The following is a 26,332-nucleotide window of genomic DNA, read 5'->3' on the forward strand; positions in this document are numbered from 1 at the left end:
GTAGTGCCGAACTGTTGATTGTTTAGTATATATAATGATTTTACATGAAGCTATTTCCAATAGATGTATTAAATGTGTCAGAGACTGTGCCCTATTCTCCCTTACAAAAATGGGATCATTTATTGTCTGTTGGTCTTGCCAACAAGATGCAAGCCAGCTATGAAGTGTTACTGATCTAAGCCAAATAGTCAGCCTGGCTGTCATTTCTGTGACATTCAAACATCATATTTATATGTGACTACTCCAGTGTACATTAAGGTGGATGCTAGAGATCTCCAAAGTTGTATACTGGGCCTGGCAATTCAGGGTTGTTAAACAATATCAATCCAAACCTGTAAGTGTGGAGAGGAAGTATTATAAATCACAGAACATTATAACCATCAATCAACAGTTGTTCCACTGGTAAGAGTCAAATTTAAGCAAGCCAAGAATTCACTGAGTGAAGACTGAACAACCTGTAAGAGCTTCACAGCTGAGACTGGACTGTAGCTATAGTTATACCAAAAAAAGGTTGCACTTAATTTGTCATTATAACAAACTATGATAGTTACAGTCAAGTTGGATGCTGAGGTGATGAGTAAGCATCACTGACAGTGTGTATTAGATCCACGATTTAGTCAACAGTGATTAGCGGACTATTCTGTCAGTTTACAACAGTAATGCAAAGATCTGTAGAAATAAAAACTGTCCATTCTTTGGATGGGTGGAGACAGTGGCAGTCATTATATTTATTTCAACAAAGACGTGTTACATAAAAGGCATTAGCCTGTATAAGGTGCTCCCCCACATGTTACGTACAAAAATGGACAACAAAGAACACATACCTCACTTATTAGAATTTGCTTATTGGTTATACATTACAGTCCCTCCCTCCCCCTCCCCAATAGACAAACACACTGAGCAAAAGAGTGCGTTGGATCATATAATGTGATCTTGTGAATATATAGTTGACTGGTGTGCAGCTAGCAGAGTTACATCAACTCCAGGTACAATACAACAATACTAAATACACTATCACTGTTCAGTAGCATCATGAGTACTGTCTGTACTGCTGATTCGTTTCATGACACTTATCAATGCGGTCTTGCCAGTAGTAATGGCTTCATCGAGATGCTGTAGTTCTTCTTTTAGCTTGTTATCGCTAACATTAAGACTTTCGTCCTCATCAAGTTGTTCTTTATCAATTGAATCATGTAACAGTGCCAGTCGTTCCTTACGCAGCAAGTTCTTTAACAACATCTTCTTGTCCACGTTAATCTGCTCCTCAAGATTGACCAGTTCCTGTTGCAGCACTTCATCAGGTGCCTGTTCCACACTGTCTGGTGCTGCTGCTTCTGTTTTAGTGGGAGCTGGACTTCCTTTCCTTTCCTTACTACGTACCTTCTTGTTACTGGTGTGTCTTGTGGGAGAGCTGTACCTACTGCTGCCACTGTCAGAGCTGTAATGGCGATGCTTCCTTTTACCACTGCTTGAATTCCTTCTGTGACCACTCCTTGAGGAGGAATCTTTCCTTCTAGAATGCTTACTGTATCTGTCAGAACCTCTAGAGTACTTACTACCATGACCCCTATCAGAACCTGATGATGGAGATCGGTATCTTCGTTTTCTCTTAGAATGTCTCTCTGTTGAACTACCAGAGGAATAATTACGACGTCGGTAACCATCACTACGATGTAAGTGACTGTGTCTACGTCTACCATCTTTTTCATCACGTCGGTGGTCCCTGCTATCATTTCGATGATCCCTGCTGTCATGGCGACGGTCTCTGCTGTCATGGCGCTCAGAATACTTCTGTCTGTGGGATGAAGAGCCATCATAACGAGATCTGTTATCATTATCCCTACTGTGAACCGTGCTCTTATCTCCCCTCGTCTCAACCTGCTTCTTCTCTTGATCCTTGTCATGGCGACTGCTAACACCTACACACAACAATACGCACAATCACCTTGTTACTTCAAACATAGACTGCATGAGTGCTATGTACGTAGCAAGTTAGTGCATCAATCTGTGTGTACATGAGCTGTTATACAAAATATCCAATGTAGCAGAGCAATGGTCAATACACATACCACTTATATACATGCCTCTGTGTAGTACATGTATTACATGGGTTTAACCCTTAAAGTCACTCAGCCGTTTTTTTTTTTTTTAAACATGAATATTATGAGTAACACATGCTTAAAGAATGGCTTCTAAACAGCCAGCACAGACAAGCTTGTCTGATGTCATTAACTGAAAACCTTATATCAATGGAAAGTTTATTCATTCGGCTACTTAGACAAGTATAAACAATTGTTGTAACAACAATCACTCACTTGTTATGATGCCACGAAGAATGGCAATTGTATTTCCTATTACTTCACACGTATTGCATCGGTAGCCATTTATAAAAATGTTTGACTCACATGAGCTTTATATGGCGTGATTCATCATTGAATGGAGAATCTAATGGTCCTTACCAGAATTTCATAGGACACACTGTGAAGTAGTTATCAACCGTTTTCTGAAAGTATGTAATGAATTGTTTTTGTATTTTGTGATGGCTTGAATTCACGGTGAGTTTTGGCCTTATGCTTTGCCAAAGGGTAAAACCCTAGGTACTGTTTTATTCCTTATTACATCACAGATAGAATGGTACAAATTGCGTAGCCTTAGCACTTACTGTACGGAAGTTACAGCGCTTTGTTTAGTCATGCATAACAGCCAAAATATCGACCTACAGGTTTTCAGTGTACTTTTATTAATAATTGCGTGTGACTTTAAGGGTTAAAAGGGTGTACACTAATACAAAGGACAAGTGTCCTGATTATCAAGTACACATGGGACCTGAACACCTCACTACTAAGGACATTGTACCAAGGTCTCCATAACAGAGTGGTGCTACAACTCAACACTTACTACCACTATCATCATCTTCATCACAATGTTGTTTCATTGTTGGACTATTGTCAACTCTCTTACCATCCTGCACTGCCTCATCAAAATATTTCTGATTCAGCCCTGATGGTCCTACAAGGTTAGAACAACAACATGTACTGACGTGTACACATAAACTTGTAGCTAACATCCTGTAGCTATAGGTGACTAAGTTCATTACAGCCTGTCATTTGAGTTCTAGCAAAGTTAACATGATATAGTTTGCATTCTAGTACCCATGTTCACAACATATTTGCTAGAGGCAAGTTTAGGCTAACAGAGGGTGTTATACGACACTTTAAGCAAACTAATGTGGTAACAATTTTGGCTAAACTTTGCTGAATAACAGAAAGCTCACTAGTCTCTAGAAGTTGCAATTATGTATCTCCATGACATGCAATGGGCACAACATAAATGCAGCAGTATGATCATGATCTTGGGGGAGGGGCTGAGATGCAACCTCAGAAGCTACAATAAAATAGCTTCAAATAGCTATAACACAAAATGTCACATCTATGCAGCAAACATTCTGAAAAATTCTCCAAAATTTTGGCAGCACTGTGCTTATTGCAGAGTTAAAGGAGACCAGTAGTTCACTTGAAGAGATGCCAATACCTCAGCTGTATCTGACTGTTTTATTAGAGTAACTGCAGTATTGAATATAACCATTATTTACTCTTGATATAACTGATCTTGAAATGTTATTGATAGTCTACAATATTAAACATTAGTAAATGTTATTGATAGTCTAACTGATCTTGGGACGTTATAACTGATCTTGATATCACCTCGCTTCATTGATAGTCTTGTGCCGACTCCCGACTCTGATAGGGGGATTAAACTGTTGTTAGAAAATGATATGCATAAAATCCTTTGATCTTTGAGTGATAAAATTTTTTTTGAATGATACAAAGTATAAAATTGTACATACAACACACAAGTACAGTAAATAAAACTTGAAGCTCAAGCAGTAAATCAGTTCATTAAACGTAACTCCACCCTAACCAGATCCATTGGACGTGGAGTACTGTCAAAGTGACCAGATGATGACCGAGCACCAAGGATACAGGCAATAGCAGAGCGCAGAGACAGCAATAGAGCCAGCCTAGAGTAACTGAGTCCCACTTATTGGACAAAAGAGAAGCCAGACGTTTGTGAGATAGTGGCTTCATGAGCCAGACCTCCAGTAGTGGAAAAAACCAAGGGAGAGAATGAGGTGTGTTCAACTTCTCGGATACGTTGGCCATAAACATGCCGTTTGATGTTCTCATGTTATTTATAGGCAGCAGACAGTGAAGAGCACTTATTTGAGGCAGCATAAGGATTGAAAACTCTGACATCGACAAAGCATTTCTCTGATTGACCACCCCAAAACCCATTCATCGCAACAACCAGACCAGCGCCATCTTGAGTATTCGAAGTAGGTAGAGAGTACTCATCTGGATTTGAGACAGGTTGCAGCTCAGGTTCAACAATGACCTGATAACAAACTTCAGCCAATAGAGAAGCAGTAAGGTCCCTGATATCATTGTGTCTCAAAGAAGGGAGTCTACCCTTGACAAGACAGCACGTGCTCTACAGAGAAAGAGGAACCACAAGCACAAAGGGAAGGAGCCCTAAGAGGAGACCAACCATAACACAATGCAAGGGCATCTTGAAAAGCAGATTTGTGCAAGGCAAATCCGTACTCCAGCAGAGGAAGGGCAGTTAACCAACTAGAAGCAAAGGAGTCTTTAAAATCCCTTTAAAAATGGTATGCATAATATGCTTTGATCTTTGGAGGATAATGAGGTCTTTAAGGGTGCTCGCAGGTATTTGAAGCCGTTTAAGTGCCAGCCCAGAAACCACATGCGGCTATTGCATCATAATTGGCATTACTATATCCAGTGTTAAGCGGACACGTTTTGCGCCAGAGAACACGAGGAAGAAGAGCATGTTCTTCCTCGTGTTCTCTGGCGCAAAACATGTCTGCTTAACACAGATATAGTAATGCCAATTATGATGCAATAGCGCATGTGGTTTCTGGGCTGGATCGTCACTGAAGTGTTAGCAAATGATTGTCTGATGGATCAACAGTTACACTAACATTAATTAATCTAAAAGTAAGTGTTATTTAAGGCAACAAGTGTGAACGCACTTTTCACTTGTAGGCAACATGCGTTCGTGCCTTGTTTTCTCGAGTGACAGGGTATGCTGGTAGTTAGTATTGTAATTGTAAGCTGCTTATGTAGGGGACAATGTTACCAGCTGGAATCACAAGGGTTACAAGCTGCTGATGATGGCAGCGACTTGGAGACTCCAGGTGGAGCAAGAAGCTGTTCCTGTGTGTGAAGAAGAGAAAACAGAGCTTTTTGTGTTTAGAACAGCGTTTATGACATGTTATTTTGAAAAGTTGGTGATTGCAGTCAATAGGAATTTGTGTGGTTATTGTATCAATAATGTTGGGCACACGCAATCTTTGCACATGTTTACTAAAAATAAAACTAGTTTTTGAGTGATAGCCGTGAAGGCTTCAAATTTTGTAGGGAGATTCGCTGATAAATTCTCCAGAGGTCTATGTTTAGATTTTGTCCGTAGCGTTATGGCTTCATGAGTTACGGCACCGAGAACATGAGGTTTTGAATGGTGTAGCACACTTTTAGTACTAACTTAAGTTCTATGTACACTGTGTACTAATACTAAACATAGAGTTGTGAGTTATAAGCTGAAGTTTGTTCAACGTGGTTTCCAGTGCGCTACTGTGAAAAATGGAGGACTAGTTTCGATTTAAGCGCTTCATAAAGAACTACGCATAGTTATAAAATGGTATAGGCTGGAAGAATTCTGTTTGGTTTGTGTTGAAGAGAAAGAGAAGCACTTCCAACGTAAGTAGCATATGGATTCATTTTATACATTATGTGAGTATAAGCAACAATACAAAAATTGTATGTTGTATGGCTTCAAATAGCCGCGAGCACCCTTAAAATCCACTAAGAGACCTGCTAGCAGGTTCTTAAAATGGTTAGAAACCTGCTAGCAGAAAAGACCTCAAGCATTACAAATCTCACTTTTGATCATTGATTTACATTGCTCCCTCCAAACACATTTAGGCTGACAGCCTGCAGTGGGTGACCAGTCACCCAGGCCAACATGTAGTTAACCACTTATTCATTTTATAGGAATGTCTAAAAGAATATGATTATGGGAGGTACAATCTAACGTTGTACGTACGTTAGTTACAATGAATGGAGAAGTGAAATCTTGACGAAAGAAAAATTTGAAGAATTCACAATTCATCAGTATTGATGGCAAAAATCAAGAAATCAGCTCTAAACATGTACTTCTGGACGAAGAAACTCGTCAACCTTTCCTTTTGTCAAAAATTCCTGTTGTACGGTATATGGAATGGAGTTACAAAAGCCAAGCCATATAAGATTATTATATGTACATATTGATAAGATCTACAATGGGATAATGATATTAAGGAGGAAACAACAGTAAGATGTGATAATTGGAAGCTAACTGTAGTAGTAGCATCTCTATAAGAGCAGTTCTCTCAGGTTACAACATTTTGGGTTATCAGTAGTTATATGGTAAACACAAGGATTAATATCCACCTCAATTAGCTATTGTATGTGCTCATTTACTTATTGATTTCCAACAAGGAAATGATGTCACTGTAGGAAGTGTTAATAATTTGGCTGTCATAAGAATTCCATATCTATTACCAGTAGTACAAGGCTTTGGTACTTAGAAGCTCCTACTGTTTACTTTTTTTGACAATGATAATGAGAACTTTGATGACATCACACACACGCACGCACACACGCAGAATGCAAAGCACACTATTTATTACGCTAAAACTGGTCCCTAAGACTTGGTACAGCTTCTACAAGTGGTTTCCCCAGATCATTTTACTGCCACCATAGAACACTTGTGGCACTACGAGTGGTACCCCAATATCACAACTGTTCCCCCATAACTAGGTTGCTAGGTTATCAATAGAACACTGTGACTGTACATGTTCTCACTATAGTCTCCATATATCATAAACCTGGAACCTTTGCTTTCTGTATATCTTGTATCTGAAGCATCTTGTGAAACAAACATAAATTTGCTCACGAATAGGTACAAGTTAAATTCACAACCACAAATATATAATTGAAAATAATTATGACGATTTTGTCAAGCTCATTAAATGCACAAAATCAATTCACATAAACGTTCTGGATTTACCACAGCTTAAACCCTCTACCGTATACTTGGAAATTTATTATATTTCACGATTATACACTTTGTCAGGATTTTTGTACTTTAAATTCCAAATAAAATTTGATCACTGTTGCTCAATTTGAAGATTCCATGTACGGCTATGAAAGATCTGGATTGATTATACTTCCAAGCATTAAACTGATTGCTAAAGTGTGTCTGAACCAAGTAGCACAATCCCTGTGTAAGACATAGTCTAGCCTTGTCAGTAGGCCAGCTTCTTCCATGAGCTACACCCATCTTAACTAGCTATTTAAAAAATAAAGAAAGTAGGGATTGGTATGATGCTACAAGTAAGGAAACAAGCTCAAAAATGTACGTGAGCTGAAATGAGAAATGTTCCAGCAGAAAAAAGTAAGGAAGCAAGATTAGACGACTACTTGCTAAAATAAGACACACTTTAATCCCTATACTTTTGGCTAGCATCTTGAAATGAGACCATCGAATTAGCCAAAAGTAGGGATAAAAGTGTGTCTTATAGCAAGTAGTCATCTAATCTTGCTTCCTTACTTTTTACCTGCTGGAGCATTTCTCATTTCAGCTCACGTACATTTTTGAGCTTGTTTCCTTACTTGTTGTAGCATTTACATTATACCAATCCCTACTTTCTTATAAATTTTTCATTATTTTTAATAGCTAGTTTGTTTACTTTTTGTCTAGCTAGCTAGCTAGCTATATTATACTCTTTATTTATTCTATTATAGCATTTATAGTATACCAATCCCTACTTCCTCTTAAAACTTAATTTTTTAAAAGAAAAATAGCTGGTTTGTTTACTTTTTTGTCTAGCTAGCTATATTATACTCTATTTGTTTTCTACATACTATAAATATCACTTGAAGCAGCTATCTTTTTACCTACGTACGCAATAAGCGCTTCTAAAATAATTATGGTCTTTGTCTTTTTAAAGCAACTGTTAAAGGCTTCAGCTGCATTTCTAATGGCCTAAATGTCGATGATTTACAGTAAAACATCGCTGGAGTGCCCACCATTAAGAGTGGAACCCTCACTTTTAGAAGTCTAAATCCCAAGGTGGATCCGCCCCTCAAAGACATTATTAGCTAGCTACCTTACAAAAAACTAAACAACTACCCAGCATTAATAAATGCTAGAGACAACTGCTTGGGTACTACACCCATTCACCCTCATCTTGCGCACACGTACTCCTCGACATACTCAGGTGTTTGGGTTGTAGTACGCGCCGCAACTATTAATTATCCTTCGAGAAGAACAAAGAAACGGATGAATGATGAAAGCAAACAGCATGGTGAAGTGGACAGAACGTAATTGGAACAACAGATTCGTGAATCCGTCGTCATTACCTTAGCTGTCTGAAATTTCTGGAGCCGTACACCTAGCAAAACCGGGTCTTACAGCAGGCAGGCAGGCAGGCAGGCAGGCAGGCAGGCAGGCAGGCAGGCAGGCAGGCAGGCAGGCAGGCAGGCAGGCAGGCAGGCAGGCAGGCAGGCAGGCAGGCAGGCAGGCAGGCAGGCAGGCAGGCAGGCAGGCAGGCAGGCAAATGAAATACAGGTCAATTTCAATTTTTTAAAAAACTCACTGTACATCAAAACATTCGACTATTCACTTCGTTTAACCAAGGTACAGCATCATTACAGCAGTACTAATGTATTCCTGGTGATTTTTTTGGGTAAAACTTGTTGCAAGGCCATTTTTTAAGGTGCAAAAATCCAAGAAACCATATGATTTCTTACCAACCCTTACTATATAGTACTATCATACTATATGATATTAGTACTGTTTGTAAGCATACCTGTAGCTACAGTAAGGTGAGTTGAAGTACGTATGTACAATAGGTGCATGTGTCAACACGCATAAATTTTCATGTGATAAAATTTCATGCTAGCTTTACTAACCGCGAAAACTATAAAAAATTATGTACTGCAAAAAATTCAATATATGGTATCTGGCTGAACCATATAGAGAGGACTACCGTTACATACCATTTTAGGTTTGGGAGGGTATCGTTTAAAACTTATTTCATGAGTATTCGGATGCTTGCCCTACCAAAGCTGTGAAACAAAAGGTAAGATAACAAAAGGTGCACATGATTCATACTAACAATCTATGCTTGTACCAAATATGATTGTAATTTAGCCTGCAGACTTGCCAGCAAGAGTCTAGCTACTGCATAAAGCTTTCTCCCAGCCCATGCAGCTAGGGTGACCCAGTCTGACAAAACCAGTCTTATGTTTGGCTCAACTTGACAACTAATAATGGTAAAATTTTGTCAGTTTAAAGATGTTGCATAGCACATTTCAAAAGAAATTATGTGTTCACTTTGTTTTCATACTGCTAGTTGAAATGCAACTGATGTGTCCTTGTTGCCACATTTAATGCTTATGAATATCAGTTTTCTCTTTTGTTACAATAAACAGGTTGTCCTTTTTTCAGAGGCAAATATGTATGGAGCCAGACCTGTTAACATGTATGGAGCCAGACCTGTTAACATGTATGGAGCCAGACCTGTTAACATGTATGGAGCCAGACCTGTTAACATGTATGGAGCCAGACCTGTTAACATGTATGGAGCCAGACCTGTTAACATGTATGGAGCCAGACCTCTACATTGGAGAATTTAAGAAAGATTGTATTCTGTATAGTAAGCTGGCTATAACACAAGTAACACACAACACATCACCTGGTTCATCATTCTCTATAGGGACCAGTTCTGGTAGAGGGGCCCCATCAGGGGGAACATCATACTCTGCCTTCTCATCATAAGCAACCATGTCACATGGTGCTCGAGCAAATGACACAAACTCATGTACAAAGTGAGCTGTCTTCTCAAACAGGAATGGTTGCAGTTGCTGTGCAAACTCTGGTGAAGCGATATCATAACTGAAAAAGAACACATCAGTCACCACTGCCGCAACCTTCTATCACCCTTTTCATAATATGTTCAACCCATATATTTAACCTAAAGTTCTTATGACCTCCTTAACCTGGGTTGAACCTAGTCTCGCGGAGCCAGACCACTACTATTTTTTTGTGTGTGGGCAGGAAAAAGTAGGGTCTGGTGCAATGACAATAGAAATCCTGATCAGACTTTCATTAGTCTTCCGTAAGCGTTGATTGGTGAAGCTGTAAACTTCTTAACCCAGTTAAAAGGCAACCCAGCACCTTTATTAATTGTATTGCTTTGTAGCAATCTGAAAGCTTAAATGAAGATGCCTAGCCTTTCACACTGTTAGTCCTTAACCCTTTCATGGCTGTGACCGGATTTTTCCAGCACGACAGTATAAAACACACACCGAGTGCAATTCCAACACGCTAGCGTTTCTATTGTGCGTTTAATAGAACGATGCTTCAATCCAAGTGGGCACGCCCAGAGGTCCCGTTTTTGGGATAAACGTATAGTTCATGCACTATTACGGGTATATTACAGTAAAACTTTTCTTTCGAAAATAGGACTGTTTCAGTTATATTTGAGTTGATAGTTACATTTTGAACAATGATACATCATTATAATAGGCTAAGACAACCGGCAAATGGCTGTTGATGGCTTTTCAGACATGTGGCGTAATTCACTCGTGTGCGCATACGCATGCGTGACACTGGATTTGTGATAAAACTCGAAGAAACCAGCCATGAAGATGATGGTTCAGTAAGGAGACAATATGAAGTAGTTTTTTCACACATAGTAACACTTATTTATAGATAGTTTATTTGTGGCCGCCTGTTTATCAAGGCTGCCTTTAGCGTATTTATAGCTTTGTTGTCTTGTAATTACTTTGTGGTTTTATTTACTTAAACAAAAACAACCTAGTCAAGATAGTTAGTCCACAGCATTGACATAGAGATATAGTAACCAAGTGGTTTAGTGTACAGTGAGGCTTACACAGCGTGATTGGGTGTGCCTTGTAAAGTGCACCGGGAAATTCAGCCGTGAAAGGGATAAGTGGATAATGATTCTATAGAACAAGTTATTTCATCTTGTAAAGTTGTTATTGTAAATGGCGCATGCATCCCTTGTACAGAGTTAAAAAGTTTAGGGCATCACCAATCAAAGTTCACCGAAGACTAGTGAAAGATTTCTGTACCAGACCCTACCTTTTCCTACCCACACACAAAGTAAAAGTAGTAGTCTGGCTACGTGAGATTAGGTTGAACTTCAAAACCATAAGCTAACTCAGGTTTGCAAAGAAAAGTGAGTTGCAGTTGATAAAGTGTTTAGTAGACTCGATGAATACCATCATGATGACTGCCTGTAAACAGAAACTGGATTGATAGTGGGTTGAAAAACTAACAGTGTATGATCACCCAAGAACAAAATAGATAGCTTACGTGTCTAGCAGGGAGTTGATGAGAGCAACAACAAAGCCGCTGTCCTCCTCTCCAAGAATGACCTTGAACTCTCTAGTCAGCCATGGTATCAGCCGGTGTGATGCTGCTGGATTGGACTTGAAAAACTTTGGGGCTACACAAACACATGGGCACCACTGTTTATTGGGTACTCTGTTCATACTTACTTGTCTCCCTGACCTTCTTTACACCATCTTGTGCTGGGAATGGCTTCACCCACAAATTAGCAGCGTAAATAGCCCTGTACGTAGGATATAATGTGGATAATGCTATACTCATAAAGTACTGCTCTAGTAGTTATCAATGTTCTATAAAGGACATTGATCACTTCATCTGAAGATGAAAATCAAGTATCTACATCAGACTTGGGGTCAAATACGGTGTATAGTATTTAATTACAAATACAAATACTAGAAATTTTCCAAATACAAATACGATTGCAAATACTTTTGTCAGGACAGTATTTAATTACAATGTCAAATACTCAGTGAATCAACCACTTAATTGTCTATCTACACTGTACACATGTTATCTTCTAATCTATACACACAATACTATTATTTTTGTTATTACTACTATAACTACTGTTAATAAATTTTAAGGCAACATGCTAGCTCTATAGGGGTGTATGTGTATTGTGCATTATTGATTGCATCTAATAAACATCAATCTTTTATCCGTTAGACTGCATCTCTCTGATTTAAAAAAGGATGCATACAAAGCTGGCACACACAAAAATTGGATTGCTAGTTGGAACATTTAGTTTCCAAACTTAAGTGGATCCTTCTCTTGTGGTAAGCATGGTGATAGCAAATATTCTTCGACCATTAAAGTGATGTTATTGGGGGCAATAATAGTATTGGAAGTTACTGTCTCATCTATCAAATCATTGAAAATGTCATTTTCTTGGTTGGGGGTTCTGACTCCTGATATTCAAATGACATCACTTATGATCAAAGATTCAGTTAATTTTACAATCTTATTTTGTTAAAAGTATTTGAAATAATTGTAAGTATTTAAATACATTAGGAAAGTATTTAATTACAAATACATATATATCCAGCTTCTAAGCAATTACTCAAAATTTGTATTCAATTGCAATTAAATACAAATACTCATGTATTTGACCCCAAGTCTGATCTACATACACAGCTCATGAGCGCCATGGTTCCTGCATGTGTGTGCATGCATGATTGATTACCTGCGCCTCTTCTCTGCAGAAATATTACGTCCCTTTGGTACACTCCGTTTAGTAGAAGGACTGCTCTTCGTGCGGCTCTTCTTGGATGATGACAACCGAGTAGTGCGATACCAGAACCTTTTACCAGTACAGGGGGGAGGATAATAAGTCACCAGATACTCTACTATTAATAACATCAAGTTTATTCCAAATATGATAATGTTACCTCCTTGCTTCTGCTAGACTGACTTCCTGTGACACTAGTACTGGCTTGGGCTTGATATCATGCTACAGTGAACAAAGTAATATATTAGCACACATCTAATATATTTGGCTCCCCTCCACCTTGGGACCACGCATACAACACGAAACACTATCACAAACAAAGCAAGCAAAAAAAAGTTGCAGTCTATTACCTCTACATGTAGTATGGCAGCATAGCCCCCAAAATTGGCAATATTGTGCACCTTTTTATAAAGCCACGAAACTTTCCACATAATTAGAACTCCTCATGACATGTAATTTTAGATATAGTGCCATCGCTGAGTTGACCCTTGGTGACTTTTATAGCCATTTTTGTACAGAAAATTGATCATTTTTGTCTTTAACTCCCTGAGGCAGTAATTGACTTATTAAAACATGGTATCAAAATAAAGATCTTGCTGATAGAAACAACTTGGTTTTCAATACGTGATTTCAGTACAAAGTTATGACCATTTTTACTAGCTACAAAATTTGATAAATTTACCTGCCCTCGAGGTGTGAATTACCTGTGGGAAGACAATTATGCATAAATTTATCAAATTTTGCAGCTAATAAAAATATTCATAACTTAAGAATGAAATCACCTATTGACTTCAAATAAAAACCAAATTGTTTCTATCAACAAGATCTTTTATTTGGTACCATGTTTTAACAAGTTAATTACTGCCTCAGGGAGTTAAAGACAAAAATGGCAGTAAAAGTTGCCGAAGGTCTAATCAGCGATGGCACTATATCTGAAAATACATGTATTGAGGACTACTATTTGTGTGGGAAGTTTCATGGCTTTATGAAAAAGTGTACAATTTTTTGGTTGTGCCGCTATACTAATGCACAACCTAACACACTTGACATATGCAACTTGTCTACTTGTTTTGAAGAAACTAGAGCTATCTTCTTTTATTCCTAACATCATTGATATACATGTCTTCAAAGACAAAGTCATGTGCTCAATAGGCTATCGATAGCTAGTCTCGCGTGCCAGACAGTTTGTTTGGGGGTGGCAAATAAACCGTCTGGTCACTGTTGCACACATTCTGTGACCACTGCCAGAATGTTGGCAGAGCCAATCAGATCACTTCACAGACTCTGTGATGAAACAAACACTAATAATTCAAATTCTTAGTGTAATAAAGAACTGAATCTCGGCTACAGATTTTTTTTGAAAGTTTAACAACGCCATGGACTTAGGATCTTTGTTTCCCTAGTACAGGGCTCTTAAAAGCGTTGGTATAAGAACGATTATGATTGACTACGTATTAGTGAAACGGCGGAATTGTCAAGAAAAACGTTCAGCAATATTTCGAATACGTCAACAGGACATTATCAGTACAAATATCGTCTTAGTCTACTCACAGATGTGATTGGAACGACTATTACATCATCCTTGGCGCAAAACAATACCGTAATGTAATCTAATTGCATTCCAGTGACTTCACGGAAAGTGTGCAACAGTGATCAGACAGTTTATTTACCACCCCCACACAAACTGTCTGGCACGCGAAACTAATCGATAGCTTCTTTCTGTTTACTTGTTCACTGGTAAATGCTAGTCAGTAAAATCAATCAACCATAGTTCAGCGGAAATGTGCAACCTTCTGCTGCCTGGAATTTCACCCTCACTACATCTACTGAGATGAGATAGAGGTCTGGTCACACATGACAGGTGCTAACATACACAACACAGTATTACCTGGTCATAACTGTCTGTACTGCGGACATTATGGATAATACTCTTGAACGGTGCTTTACACATGGGGCAACTGCTCACCACGTCCGCCCATTGTAGGATACAGGAGTAACAAAAGGTATGTGGCGCATTGTTAAGAATAAAACGTGTCACATGACGTTACAAATTCGTTATTGAAAAAGGATATGAAAACAAACATCAACAAACGCTTTGTCCTTAAAACTTTCAAGACATATAGGACATCCTGCCTCTACCGCTTTCGCTGCTGGTGCCACGTTTTCATCCGAACTGTTTTTCTCGTCCTCCATTTTAATTCACACCACGCGCATGCGCTGCCCCTGATATAACATCGCGCCCATATATGAAAGCATTTACAATCGATTGTGGTTGTGTGCCTGAAGTAATCACCTACCGAATATCTCGCCGAATATGACGAATGGAAGTGATTCCAGGACTGATAGCATATCACAGATATTACCCTGGACATTTTTCTCGCCTGATCATGAGAAGGCGCGATTTTGGGTACACTACGGATTAGTTATAGCTGGATTTATACTGGCAGTGATCACTTACCTTAGTCAGGCGTTCAAGCCGGCACCTTATGGCAAACACGATAACACCAAATCTAGTAAGTGTAGGGTACCTCAAAGGATAGCTCACGTGGGAGCAGATGGTGTGCTGGGAGTGATAGGATTTTCTCTGATTTATTTTTTGTTAGGAGAACATTTTGATGAAGCAGAAAACATAGTAATGTATTGCTTATTTGAGCTACATTATCTACACCGAGGTCTTATCCATCCATTGATTACAAGATACTCAGACAAGACTGTACCTTTGCTAATCCCCCTGGGAACCTTCTTACCAAATGCATTGTATTTCTTTATTAACGCTGACTGGATTGGATCTACACATTATTATCGTGGTTATTATTACGACCCTCGATTTATTATTGGTGTCATCTTGTTTGTGGTTGGGTACATTATTAACAGAGCATCTGACTGGAAGTTACGAAGTCTTCGTACTAAGTCGGGTGAACAGGGTTACCAGATTCCACATGGCTTGTTGTTCAACTATATTTCTTGTCCCAATTATCTTGGTGAGATGATAGAATGGGGAGGATGGACAATACTGACCTGGTCACTAGCTGGCTTGGTATGGTGGCTGTTTACTTGTGCCACATTTGTTGCACGATCTCGACACAACTTGCAGTGGTACCGTGAACACTTTATTGAATACCCCCACCACAGAAAAGCACTGATACCCTTCCTTTACTAATTATATAATTGTGTATGTATGTGAAATATTGTTTAATGTCAACTTTTAACATTATTCCACTCTCGGAGCCATTCCTCTTCTTCTGAAGTCATTTGAAGAACCTGTTACAGACTTCACAACATGTCTACTTTAGCCTGTTTCACTCACGTGAGGAGGTGGGGGACTATATCTCTCCCACATACATCCACCTGGAGCAGTTGGTACTATTAAAAACAACAGTAACGCACTTGGCAGCTATACTTGACTATACTGTCATTACATGTGTAAGGGTTAGGATGCTTCTTCTTTTCAAATTCTCTTTCGCCCTCCTCCAACAACAAAGTGCCTAGTTTTAAGCTAACGTCTTTGTTTACATCGAATCTGTCTCTTAATTGCAACGCCTCTTGTCTCCAATATTCCCTGTCCACACACCACGACAACAGGTGTTTAAGACTGCGTCTGTACAGTCGCGTAACTCGTTGCGCGTGAGTCAAATTGGTCGCCATAGCCAAGTAATTCTAAATAGTGCACACCAACATAAATGGTAGGTAATTGAATTTCGGATTGAATGCACGTAACGAGCACGACTATCGTACCTTTAGGGAGGTGTGAAGAGGTTCGCTTATCCTAAGTATGTATGGTCGCCTGCAGGCGGATGGTGGTGTCATCCACGTAACTGGAAACGGAATACTGCCATTGTAGCTTCTGTCATTGGTGTAATGGCTACGGGACTTTTCTTCTTATCACAAAGCCTAGAGGTAAATAACCCAAACAGTATAGATAGATCATGTTAACAATGTTTTACAGCGAAGACCAGTACCGCCCCCAAAGTATCCAGAGGTTAGTCACCTACCCTATTGAATTTTGTTGTATTTTGCTTGTATCCCTGCAGAGACTATTTAGAAAAGAAGAGTAACTTATCTTGCTAATGCATTATTATCATTGTACAACATCTTATAATAAAATCAGCCATCTACACGTACATAGTTAGTGTTTGATTATTTCATGTATTTATCTTCATGTTCTGCCAACATTTTGGCTGATGACTTGGCATCGAAGAACAGTTCATTTACTTCGTCAACATCATCACGTGTGATTGTATCACGGCCACTAATCCTTGCTAGTACATTAGCTGGAGTAAGAAGTTGTATGGAATATCGCAGTGTTGTTTTTGACCCAATCTGGCTGAGCATTTGAAATGATTCATCATCAACTTGTAATCCTTCAGTCTTAGCTCTGATCTTCAGTATCTGTCCCATCTCCTCCTGGGCATAGGGCAGGGTACGTACAATAGTAATACGATCCATCAGATCCCGAGGCATTCCATGTGCCCCGATAATGTCAGTGCCACGTATGACACAGTTGCCTCGATTGGTAGCAAAGATTACGATGGGCGATAAAGCTGATTCCAATGCTCGGTGAAGGTAGGTGAAACACTCAATGTCCAACATGTGTACCTCGTCCACAAACAAGACACCAGGGACCAATTCTGCTACCCCTTGATCAATATAACGATTGACTACCTTGTTGATCTCCTTCCGCAGCTTATCTGTGATCTCTGTCTTACGAGGCTTCATCAATTGACCCATCATACTCATTATGTCCTGACCACCTTGAGGACGAGCATTAGCAACATCAAGATCATGTAGAGTAACATCTTGGACAACCTCTTTCTTCTTGTGTACATCTCCTTTTGGTAGTGGTACATACTCTTCAGCCTCTAGGTCAAACTCTGTGGCAAATGTGTCTGATCTGCCTTGTCTCTTCACTGCACCACTGTTGGCCTCAATATAAATCACATCACCCGTCTGGACCTTCTCTTTCTGGAGGCTCTCGTAGATGGATGGATCAAGCTTAAGCTGTTTGGTGCCCTTAGACGTCTTCAGGCCGATAATGATATGACTGACTGTCTTGCCATAACCGCCCATAGGATTCTCTGTCTCACATGGTGTCAATTCTGTTACTTCTCCTTCATAGACTTCCTTCGTCTCTTTGATACGAAGCCCAATTGCCCTCCTAAAGTTCTCCATGAGCACTTCAGTCTTCTTAACTTCAGATGAGTACACCTCACTACCCACCATGGGGCAGAATGGCACCTTTGGACCCAGCTCTTGAGCCACAGCTAGTGCCAGTGCAGTCTTGCCAGTTCCTGGTGGTCCAGCCAACAATACTGCCCTTCCCGCCATCTTCTTGGAACGAATCAAGTCTACAACAATCCCGCACGCCTCTCTGGCGGCCTCTTGACCCACGAGGCCGGCAGATATTGGTACGGCAGCGCCTTTCTCATCTAATCCTAATCCTTTAACGTGTGAGTGTGCTGCTATTCTCTGCACTTTAGTCGTACTCTTAACTTCTTCTATTTTCATCCCAGGCATCTTGAATCGCGAGGTCGGTATCACGCATGCGCTAGTACAAGGATGTTAATTTTTTAATACCATGGTAACGCACAAGATGGCGAAATAACAACCGGTGGAACACGATGCTTGCTAGTGTACAAACCAAATACGCTTTTGGGATAACTGGTGGTGTATCGGGCAGTGTTCATTATTTGGACGAGCAGACTATTGTCTACCCAGTTGGCTCTAATTGTGTCTCGTACAATGTGGACCAGAAAACACAAAAACTGATACAATGCTCCGCCACGGGGTCAGGCATCACTGCTCTAGCTATCAGTCCTAACAAGAGGTATGCTGCTGTGGCAGAGAAGGGTGAGAAGCCAGTGGTCGCCATATACGACCTGACCTCATCGAGGAAACGCAAGACCCTCACTTATACAGAGTCACAAGCTCAGGAGTTCACCAGTTTAGCTTTTTCACCAGATTCCAAGTACCTGATCACTCAGGGAGGTCGACCAGACTGGATATTAGTTTACTGGGGATGGGAGAAGTCCAAGATGATGGCCACATTCAAAACTGCAACTCAACAAACCAACACAATACACCAGGTCAGCCACTGTGCACCATTCACAGCCAGTAGTGATATAATACATAACATCCAACTCACTCAATGTATTATACTGAATACTCACAGTACAATACATTAATTCTTAGGGGTACTGCACCTCATTACCCCAAATTACATCACAGTAAATGCTGGCTCATGTCCTCCAACTGATGATCTGATGCATGCATGTATGTATCGTTAGGGACCACCTTTGCAAGTTATAATGTGTACCCACAATAATTGATAATCTGATCTAAGGTTTCTGGCTTGCGTCTGCTAATTAGGAAAGTGTTCAATACAAACAACATAGTAAGTAGCCCAGTATTAATTGTATATATATATACATTTTTTTGTAAACATATGAAATACTCTATTATTACACACATGTCATTAGATATCCTTCAATCCTCAAGACAACACTCAGATTTGTGTAGTGGGTGATGGGATATTCAAACTGCTTCGTTATAATGAGGGCAGCTTAAAACAATTTGCATTTCAGAAGAACGAGCCCCTGAACTACCTGTGCCATGCATGGGTGTCAGAGGATCGGTTGCTGCTAGGTGCTGAGTCAGGGAAAGTACAACTATATGAAGTAGGAGACTTGAAACATGAGTATGAAGTGTCTGTGATGAGGAAACAAACATCCAAACAAGGCTCTAGAGTTAGCTCCCGGGCTAGTTCTCGATTAGGTGGCTCACGTCCAGCTTCACAGCAACAAACAGAAGGGTATGATCATATCATGTATAATGTATTGTGGCTGTATTATTAGACTACAGGCTGGATACAATGGTTAAAGAACTGGTGAGAGTGGATGCAATAGTCAGCTACTCTAAGGGGTTTATATGTTCTGGTGGTAGTGGTACACTACATTTGTTTGATAAAATTGGAGATGACAAGAGTACATACAAGAGGACAAAGACGGTCACAATATCGGAAGATCCTACCAGTTTATTAACTAGTAATACACAACTAACTAATCATAATATACTAAGTCTTGCTCTGAGTTCTTCTGAGGAGAATGTCATTTGTGCCACAAGCTCTCAACAACTTTACAATCTTGCTGTGTCCACAGCTGAATTGGGCAAGGTAGATTACTAAGTGAATAGTAGTATTGTACGGTTTTTGGTGATACATCCTAGGCTGGTAGTGGAGCAACTTTTGATTTTCTCTCTCAACCATTCCATCATGGTCCAATAACTGGCATGGACGTGTGTGCTAGGAAGCCAATTATTGCTACCTGCTCCCTTGACAAATCAGTGAGGATCTGGAACTATGAAAACAAGTACACATGATTCAGTACACTCTCTGCTATCCAACCCTCAAAATTAAAAATGACTGCACAATTAGAATACTATATAGAGTATTTGAATAACTGTATATACATGAATATTATGTGAACAATTCATGTATCCCAATATCATTGCTTGAGGTTTGGATAATGAAGAGTCTTCTATATAGTAATCAATGTGTTACTGTTACCATAGATACTATAGACTCTGTACCTATAGTATCTATGCTGTTACCATACATATAGCTCATTGGAGATCTACAAACAATTTCAAGAAGAAGCATACAGTATAGCACTACATCCTAGTGGTCTATTTGTACTAGTTGGGTTCAGTGAGAAGTTGAGGTTACTGAACATCCTAATTGATGATATTAGAGTGTTCAAGGAGATTGCCATTAGAGGTTGTCGTGAGGTACACACCCCTACCGTCATGTTGTGTAATAGTGACCTGGTCTGCTCTAGTGTACATTCAGTAATGGAGGACACTTGTTTGCTGCTGTTAGTACTAACTTAATCCAACTGTTCTCCACTTACGCATTTGAAAATGTCGGCAACCTTAAAGGCCATAATGGCAAGGTATATGGTGTATAAGGGACGTAGAGGTGGTTTGTTACATAGTGTGTTACAGGTACGGTGCCTGGTGTGGAGTCCAGATGACACTTCAGTCATATCATGTAGTATGGATGGTGCCATCTATGAGTGGAACGTGTTACAATGTCGACGAGAGAAGGAGTGTGTGCTGAAGACCTGTGCCTACAGTTGTGTTGCACTGTCATCAGATCTGAGATCAACCTATGCTGTCGGCTCTGATCATACTCTGAAGGAGATCATCTTAGCTGATGCTAATGTGAGCAATACATCTTGATGATCTTGATAATACATTGATCATACAGATACTGCGACAAATCAGCAGTGGTGACGTGGTGTTGACACAAGTGTGCATGTCAATGTCAGGTCGTATGATGTTTACTGGCACATCAGCCGGCACAATAAGGACCATCAGAGTACCGTTAACTGATAGTAGTGACCATCTTGAATATCCTACCCATGCTGGTCCTGTCAGTAGGGTAAGTTACTTGATGTCAAGCTCTGTGATAAAGCTGCTGTCAACACAGATCAAGCTATCCCACGATGATCAATATTTGTTCTCAGCTGGAGAAGATGGATCATTGTTCATATTCAGAACACAAGATAAAGAAGCTCGTGGTTTGAAGAGGGACAGAGACATATCATATGCTGAGGAGATCTTGATCACCAAGTCTGACCTAGAGGAGAAGGTAATGTCTCTATGCTAGTGAGAAACGGGTCTTCCACACCCAGTCAATTTTGATAATTCATAATTGCTACAGATTAGGAACAGCTATTGGTTTTGAAAAGTGAGCTACAACAACACAATAAATAGGAAAATTTCATTTTAATAATTATTATGATCTTTCAAAAATCAGATGATTGTGGAAGACTGTTTTAAACAACTCCACACAATCACATATTAATCATATCACTATTAGAATGCTGCAATAGCAGAACTGAAGACTAGAGTTGATGAGTTGAAGATGGAAAATGAGTATCAGTTAAGACTAAAGGATATGAGCCATGCTGAGAAGTTAAGAGAAGTGTCTGAGGGGTTTGTAAATGAGTCTGAAAACTTGAAAAGTAAAAATGAGGTAAGGGCTAGCATATGCTACCAGGAGCTCAATACATTGATTGTATATTATAGAGTCTATCAATGGAAAAGGAGAAGGAAGCTGTTAAACATGAAGATGACATGCATGCTACTATGGAGAGACACAGTAAGGAGTTACAGGAGATTGGTAAGTTGATAGGTCATCATAATGGTGTAGTGTCATATTGATGATATACAGAGAACTCTAACAATCAGAAATTGATGGCTGAGTATGAGAAATACCAGGAGCTACAAGCTCGTAGTCAGAAGTTACAAGAGGTATGTAATAGTGGAACTGGGGAGGAATGAAGAGCTAATCAGATTTCTGTCACAAAATTAACACGTGGCTAGAAGAAATATAAGGAAACCTCCACTATTAATGATAGTTATTTTATCGCTCAAAAATTAATATGCTCTTCTTTACTGAATATTTTGTAATCCTTGAAAATCTATCATTGAAAAGTATAACAAACTGTGTAACTTGTTTCGCACAAAGATGTCGTTATTTCAAATTTTAATTGGTGCTCACACAAATCTATAGCAAATATTTAGTCACTGGTCACTATACACAGTCACTGGTCACTATACACAGTCACTGATCGCTATTTTCTACAGGATTATGAGAAACAACTTGTGGAGATGGCAGAGTCAAAGGAAACTGCACTGGCTGAGCTAACAGAGTTCTATCAGGAGAAACTACAGGAAATGAGACAACAATTGGAACAGGTTAGCTACTATACCACCTGCTATAGTGTGTGTGTGTGTGTGCAGGGGCGGATCCAGGATTTTTCAAGAGGGGGGTCTCTGAGCTGGGTGGAGGGTAACCCCCCACATAATTATTCAACTCAGTACATTCGGCCTACGGCTGTACGTAGCATTCATACATAAAATGTGCCCTTAGGCATAACAAGCACGATGTGTATATCTAGCTATAACTAGCTGGAAACCTACACTGCTGTTTGTGCAGCTTATTGCTATACTATGCTATTGTAGACTTATAGCGTACTACTCTTGGTACTACATACACAACTTCCTGGCACACAGTATATAGTGATGACGAATGATGGATCACTTGTTCATCGCACCAGAGTTTCAATCACATTTCTTACTTTCCGTCTGGCACCCTCGCAGAAGTGGCACCAAAAGTGAACCTTGTGCAAGTGCAGTCAAGTGTGAGTGAAGTTGGTCTTCCTGAACAAGTTGAAGAACTATTGAAGTAGCTAACTCCTGTGTCATAACTCCTGTGTCACTTTGTAATTCATACTGTCGAGTGTGGGGCCCGGGATTCTGTGTCTTCTGGGTGAGGTCTCAAGAACAGCCGAGTGATATCACGTGCCCATATTGACCAAAGCTGCCAGCTCTTCTACGCACAGTAAGCCTGTGTCTTCCGCCATTTACTGAACTTAAACAATCCGTATCACGTGAGCTATCATCACGTGATGCTATATCAAACAGTTAGGGGCTGCTCTATTAGGGTATGTCGATCTTTCACGATCTGTTGTTTTCCTCCGTGCACTTTCTGTCTTAGATTTCCTGTTCGAGGTTCAACCTGAAGGGGGGGTCTCAAGACCCCAAAGACCCTCCCTGGATCCGCCCCTGGTGTGTGTGTGTGTGTGTGTGTTCACATTAAGTGATGCCTGAGCAATGAAGTTTTCTGCTGCAAATAAATGCAACCTGAAGGTCTACCAGATACCTACTTATAAGGCTTCCTTTTTGGAACTACATAAAATTTGAAGTGTCATGTCTAATTGTAATTAGGAACCTTTTAGCATGTCAATTAGTATTGCAAGTGAGCCACATTTAAGTCTTTATGTCGTTCCATTCATGAGTTATTTAAAATTTCAACGTGAATGTACCTACAGGCTCATGATGAACAACGACAACAACAAAGAGAGAGTGATGAGATGCAGAGACAAATTGAGGAAGATACTGACAGGGAAATTCTTGAGCTGAAGAACAGATATGAGCGACAGTTAAGACAAGAGAAAGAAGATAATATGAAACTGAAGGGAGATGCTGGCATTATGAAAAAGAAGGTAATTATCATCTGGTATTATGTAACAATGGCCACAATTATTACACCTGGTAATTATCTAAACAATTTCCTACAAGCTAGAATATAACTGTTCAATTAGAGTGTTTTATAGTTAGTGTGTGCTGTTGGAGTAATAATAATCTTATGGTGCTGAAATTAAACACATGCGTTAATTGTCTTAAGTCCACAATTAACTATTTTATAAGTGTCACAAAAGGGCCTGGCTTGTACATAGTTTGTGACATCTGGTCACTACAATGTGTCTATGCCAGTAGCTACCAGTCATTGGCCCTCCTGCTAACATTTATTACATTTTGACACAAGCACTCACTAGTTATGTAAAATGATTTAAGCTAATTACCTTAAGCTAGTCATTCATATTAGAATATCACTCACATGACTTGTTGTAGGTGTTAAGTCTTCAGAATGACATAGAGGAGCATAAGGCAGACATCACAAGGCTGCAAGGTGAAGTGAAGAAGAGAGACTCCATCATCACCTCTCTCAAAAATGATATTGATGGACTGAAGAAGGAGATACAAGAACGTGATGATACCATCCAAGATAAGGTACACCACCTCAATTTTATAATTATCAGAACACTATAAGTGACTGTTTTATTAGAGTATTTTGTTTACAGTTATACGTTCTACTAGAGTACTGTTATGCACAAATTTTTGAAAGATGTTTTCGTGAATTTCACAGTTGCTTGGCTGTCTGCAAAATTTTCATCCTTGAAAATTAACAATTATTAGGGTTACTCTATGCTTTCTCAGTGAAACACAAGTGATCCTCAAAAATAAAAGTGTGAAAATGCTGAAATTTGTTGATCCCCAAAAATTAAATACATCGTACATATACAGTGATTGGGCTATTGGCATGTCACACTTATTGTTACTACACTTGTGTGGTGTAGGAGAAACGTATCTATGACCTGAAGAAGAAGAATCAAGAGCTGGAGAAGTTCAAGTTTGTACTAGACTACAAGATCAAGGAATTGAAGAGACAGATGGAGCCACGTGAGAATGAGATCAAAGAGATGAAGGAACAGATCAGAAAGGTACAGAGATTACTACACCATGATCCCTAATATAATTTACTATTATATTAGATGGAGGCAGAGCTGGAGGAGTCTAGCAGGGATAACAAGGCATTGTTACTAGCCATTGAGAATCATGAGCTGAAACTAAAGGCAACAACAAAGGAGATGCACCATGAGAGACAACAAGTATACGGACACACATACTGTCAATGAATAGTTTACATGTGGTGTGTGTGGTAGGTACACAACTTAAAGGTAGAGATACAAGGGTTCAAGGCTAACCTACACAATACCACAAGGTTTATACAAGAGCCTAAACAACTGAAGGAAATAATGAAGGAGTTGTACAAGAAATACCTTAGAGATTATGACCAGGTTAGTATACAGTGTATGTCTCGAGTGTCTTAACCTATGGGATGGTGCAGTCATCTCAAGCTGAACATGCGGCTGAGACTGATACTCATACTGAGTACATGAGACAACGTGAACACTTGGAGAAGAGTGTGGCATCGTTGAGAAAGAAATTAGCTAAGGACACAGAGATACATCGTGCTGATAATATTAGAGTAATGCAGGTCAGTTGACTGGTGCTATCTTAGCAAAACAACACTACCATCTCATGATTGTATTGTAGGAAAATGTGACACTTCTTAAAGAGATCAATGACCTACGTAGAGAACTAAAGGTGTCACGAACACAGATACATGATCTTGAGGCACTACTCAATGTGGCGAGGAAGAATGGGTTTGATGAATACCACCATAGTACTGGAATGGTTAAGACCACAATTAAGCCTACTGGATTAGGGAGGATTGAACCAACTGACAATTCACGACTACTGGACATGCAGAAGACTGAGATCAGCAAGTTACGGACCAGGATAAGGGAGCTTGAGATAAGTGTGAGGAGACCTCAGAGTGGGGACAAGTTACCTCCAGTACAACAACCAATGACAGTAACACATTAATCATCTGTAACATGTGATGTGATTGTAACATGAACAGTGTTCACTGGCTATATGGTATTGTATATAATAATCTATGGTAACTTGTTAATTACAGCTTGTGATTGGAATCCATATGGTGCTCATTATTAGTGAGCAGTCAGATGGACATATTTAACCATGGGTCCTGGTAATTCAAAGTTCGGATAATAGAAGCCTATTCATTTATATTCACATTCAAATACTCTAATAGAACAGTCATTTCTCCACAGTGATAACAGAACGTTCATATAATCGATGGTTGTATAACATAGGGACTACTGTACTTAATGTCTAGGATAACATGTGCTAAGATGTGTAGCAAACATTAAAATTCCAACTTTGAGCTTGGATGTTCTACATCAGACACAGTTAACACCTATTTATAACCCGAAGTTATGGTATCCCAAATTCACTAATGCTGTCCCCAACATTATTCAATTCCCTAAAACTAAAAACTCGACAAGTATACGTTGACATACAAAAACTCATTAAAAAGATCTGTAG

The 26,332-nt window shown here is 39.5% G+C and overlaps 5 protein-coding genes across 6 annotated transcripts; 2 read left to right on the forward strand and 3 right to left on the reverse strand.

Annotated features, from left to right (window-relative positions):
- Nucleotides 1-909: 909 nt before the first annotated feature.
- On the reverse strand, nt 910-14,965 carry LOC136256811 (E3 ubiquitin-protein ligase Topors-like). Of its 2 annotated transcripts, XM_066049850.1 has the most exons (10): nt 14,803-14,965; nt 14,622-14,737; nt 12,894-12,955; nt 12,689-12,805; nt 11,655-11,728; nt 11,470-11,602; nt 9,824-10,023; nt 2,899-3,009; nt 1,845-1,919; nt 1,086-1,795 (listed from the first exon to the last, which is right to left on the reverse strand). In XM_066049850.1, exons 1-10 carry the CDS (start codon nt 14,924-14,926, stop codon nt 1,230-1,232), a joined length of 1,578 nt encoding a protein of 525 aa, XP_065905922.1. In that variant the 5' UTR covers nt 14,927-14,965; the 3' UTR covers nt 1,086-1,229. The 2 variants fall into 2 exon arrangements, with proteins under 2 accessions (XP_065905921.1, XP_065905922.1); XM_066049849.1 differs by having other exon boundaries at nt 910-1,919; nt 14,803-14,963.
- Nucleotides 14,963-16,923, forward strand: LOC136256813 (uncharacterized). Its single transcript, XM_066049852.1, has 4 exons — nt 14,963-16,416; nt 16,475-16,630; nt 16,680-16,712; nt 16,765-16,923. Exon 1 carries the CDS (start codon nt 15,048-15,050, stop codon nt 15,891-15,893), a length of 846 nt encoding a protein of 281 aa, XP_065905924.1. The 5' UTR covers nt 14,963-15,047; the 3' UTR covers nt 15,894-16,416; nt 16,475-16,630; nt 16,680-16,712; nt 16,765-16,923.
- On the reverse strand, nt 15,882-16,616 carry LOC136256814 (NADH dehydrogenase [ubiquinone] 1 beta subcomplex subunit 9-like). Its single transcript, XM_066049853.1, has 4 exons — nt 16,469-16,616; nt 16,153-16,390; nt 16,041-16,096; nt 15,882-15,994 (listed from the first exon to the last, which is right to left on the reverse strand). Exons 1-4 carry the CDS (start codon nt 16,538-16,540, stop codon nt 15,932-15,934), a joined length of 429 nt encoding a protein of 142 aa, XP_065905925.1. The 5' UTR covers nt 16,541-16,616; the 3' UTR covers nt 15,882-15,931.
- On the reverse strand, nt 16,771-18,304 carry LOC136256812 (ruvB-like 1). Its single transcript, XM_066049851.1, has one exon. It carries the CDS (start codon nt 18,245-18,247, stop codon nt 16,871-16,873), a length of 1,377 nt encoding a protein of 458 aa, XP_065905923.1. The 5' UTR covers nt 18,248-18,304; the 3' UTR covers nt 16,771-16,870.
- Nucleotides 18,294-25,898, forward strand: LOC136256810 (cilia- and flagella-associated protein 57-like). Its single transcript, XM_066049848.1, has 20 exons — nt 18,294-18,816; nt 19,210-19,541; nt 19,592-19,901; nt 19,955-20,097; nt 20,350-20,515; nt 20,566-20,679; nt 20,732-20,950; nt 20,997-21,170; nt 21,219-21,380; nt 21,612-21,767; nt 21,821-21,914; nt 21,966-22,045; nt 22,382-22,492; nt 23,629-23,802; nt 24,212-24,370; nt 24,718-24,861; nt 24,913-25,029; nt 25,084-25,218; nt 25,269-25,418; nt 25,478-25,898. Exons 1-20 carry the CDS (start codon nt 18,352-18,354, stop codon nt 25,808-25,810), a joined length of 3,738 nt encoding a protein of 1,245 aa, XP_065905920.1. The 5' UTR covers nt 18,294-18,351; the 3' UTR covers nt 25,811-25,898.
- The last annotated feature ends 434 nt before the right edge of the window (nt 25,899-26,332 follow it).

This window comes from Dysidea avara, chromosome 5, assembly GCF_963678975.1.
Source record: "Dysidea avara chromosome 5, odDysAvar1.4, whole genome shotgun sequence".
Lineage (NCBI taxonomy): Eukaryota > Metazoa > Porifera > Demospongiae > Dictyoceratida > Dysideidae > Dysidea > Dysidea avara.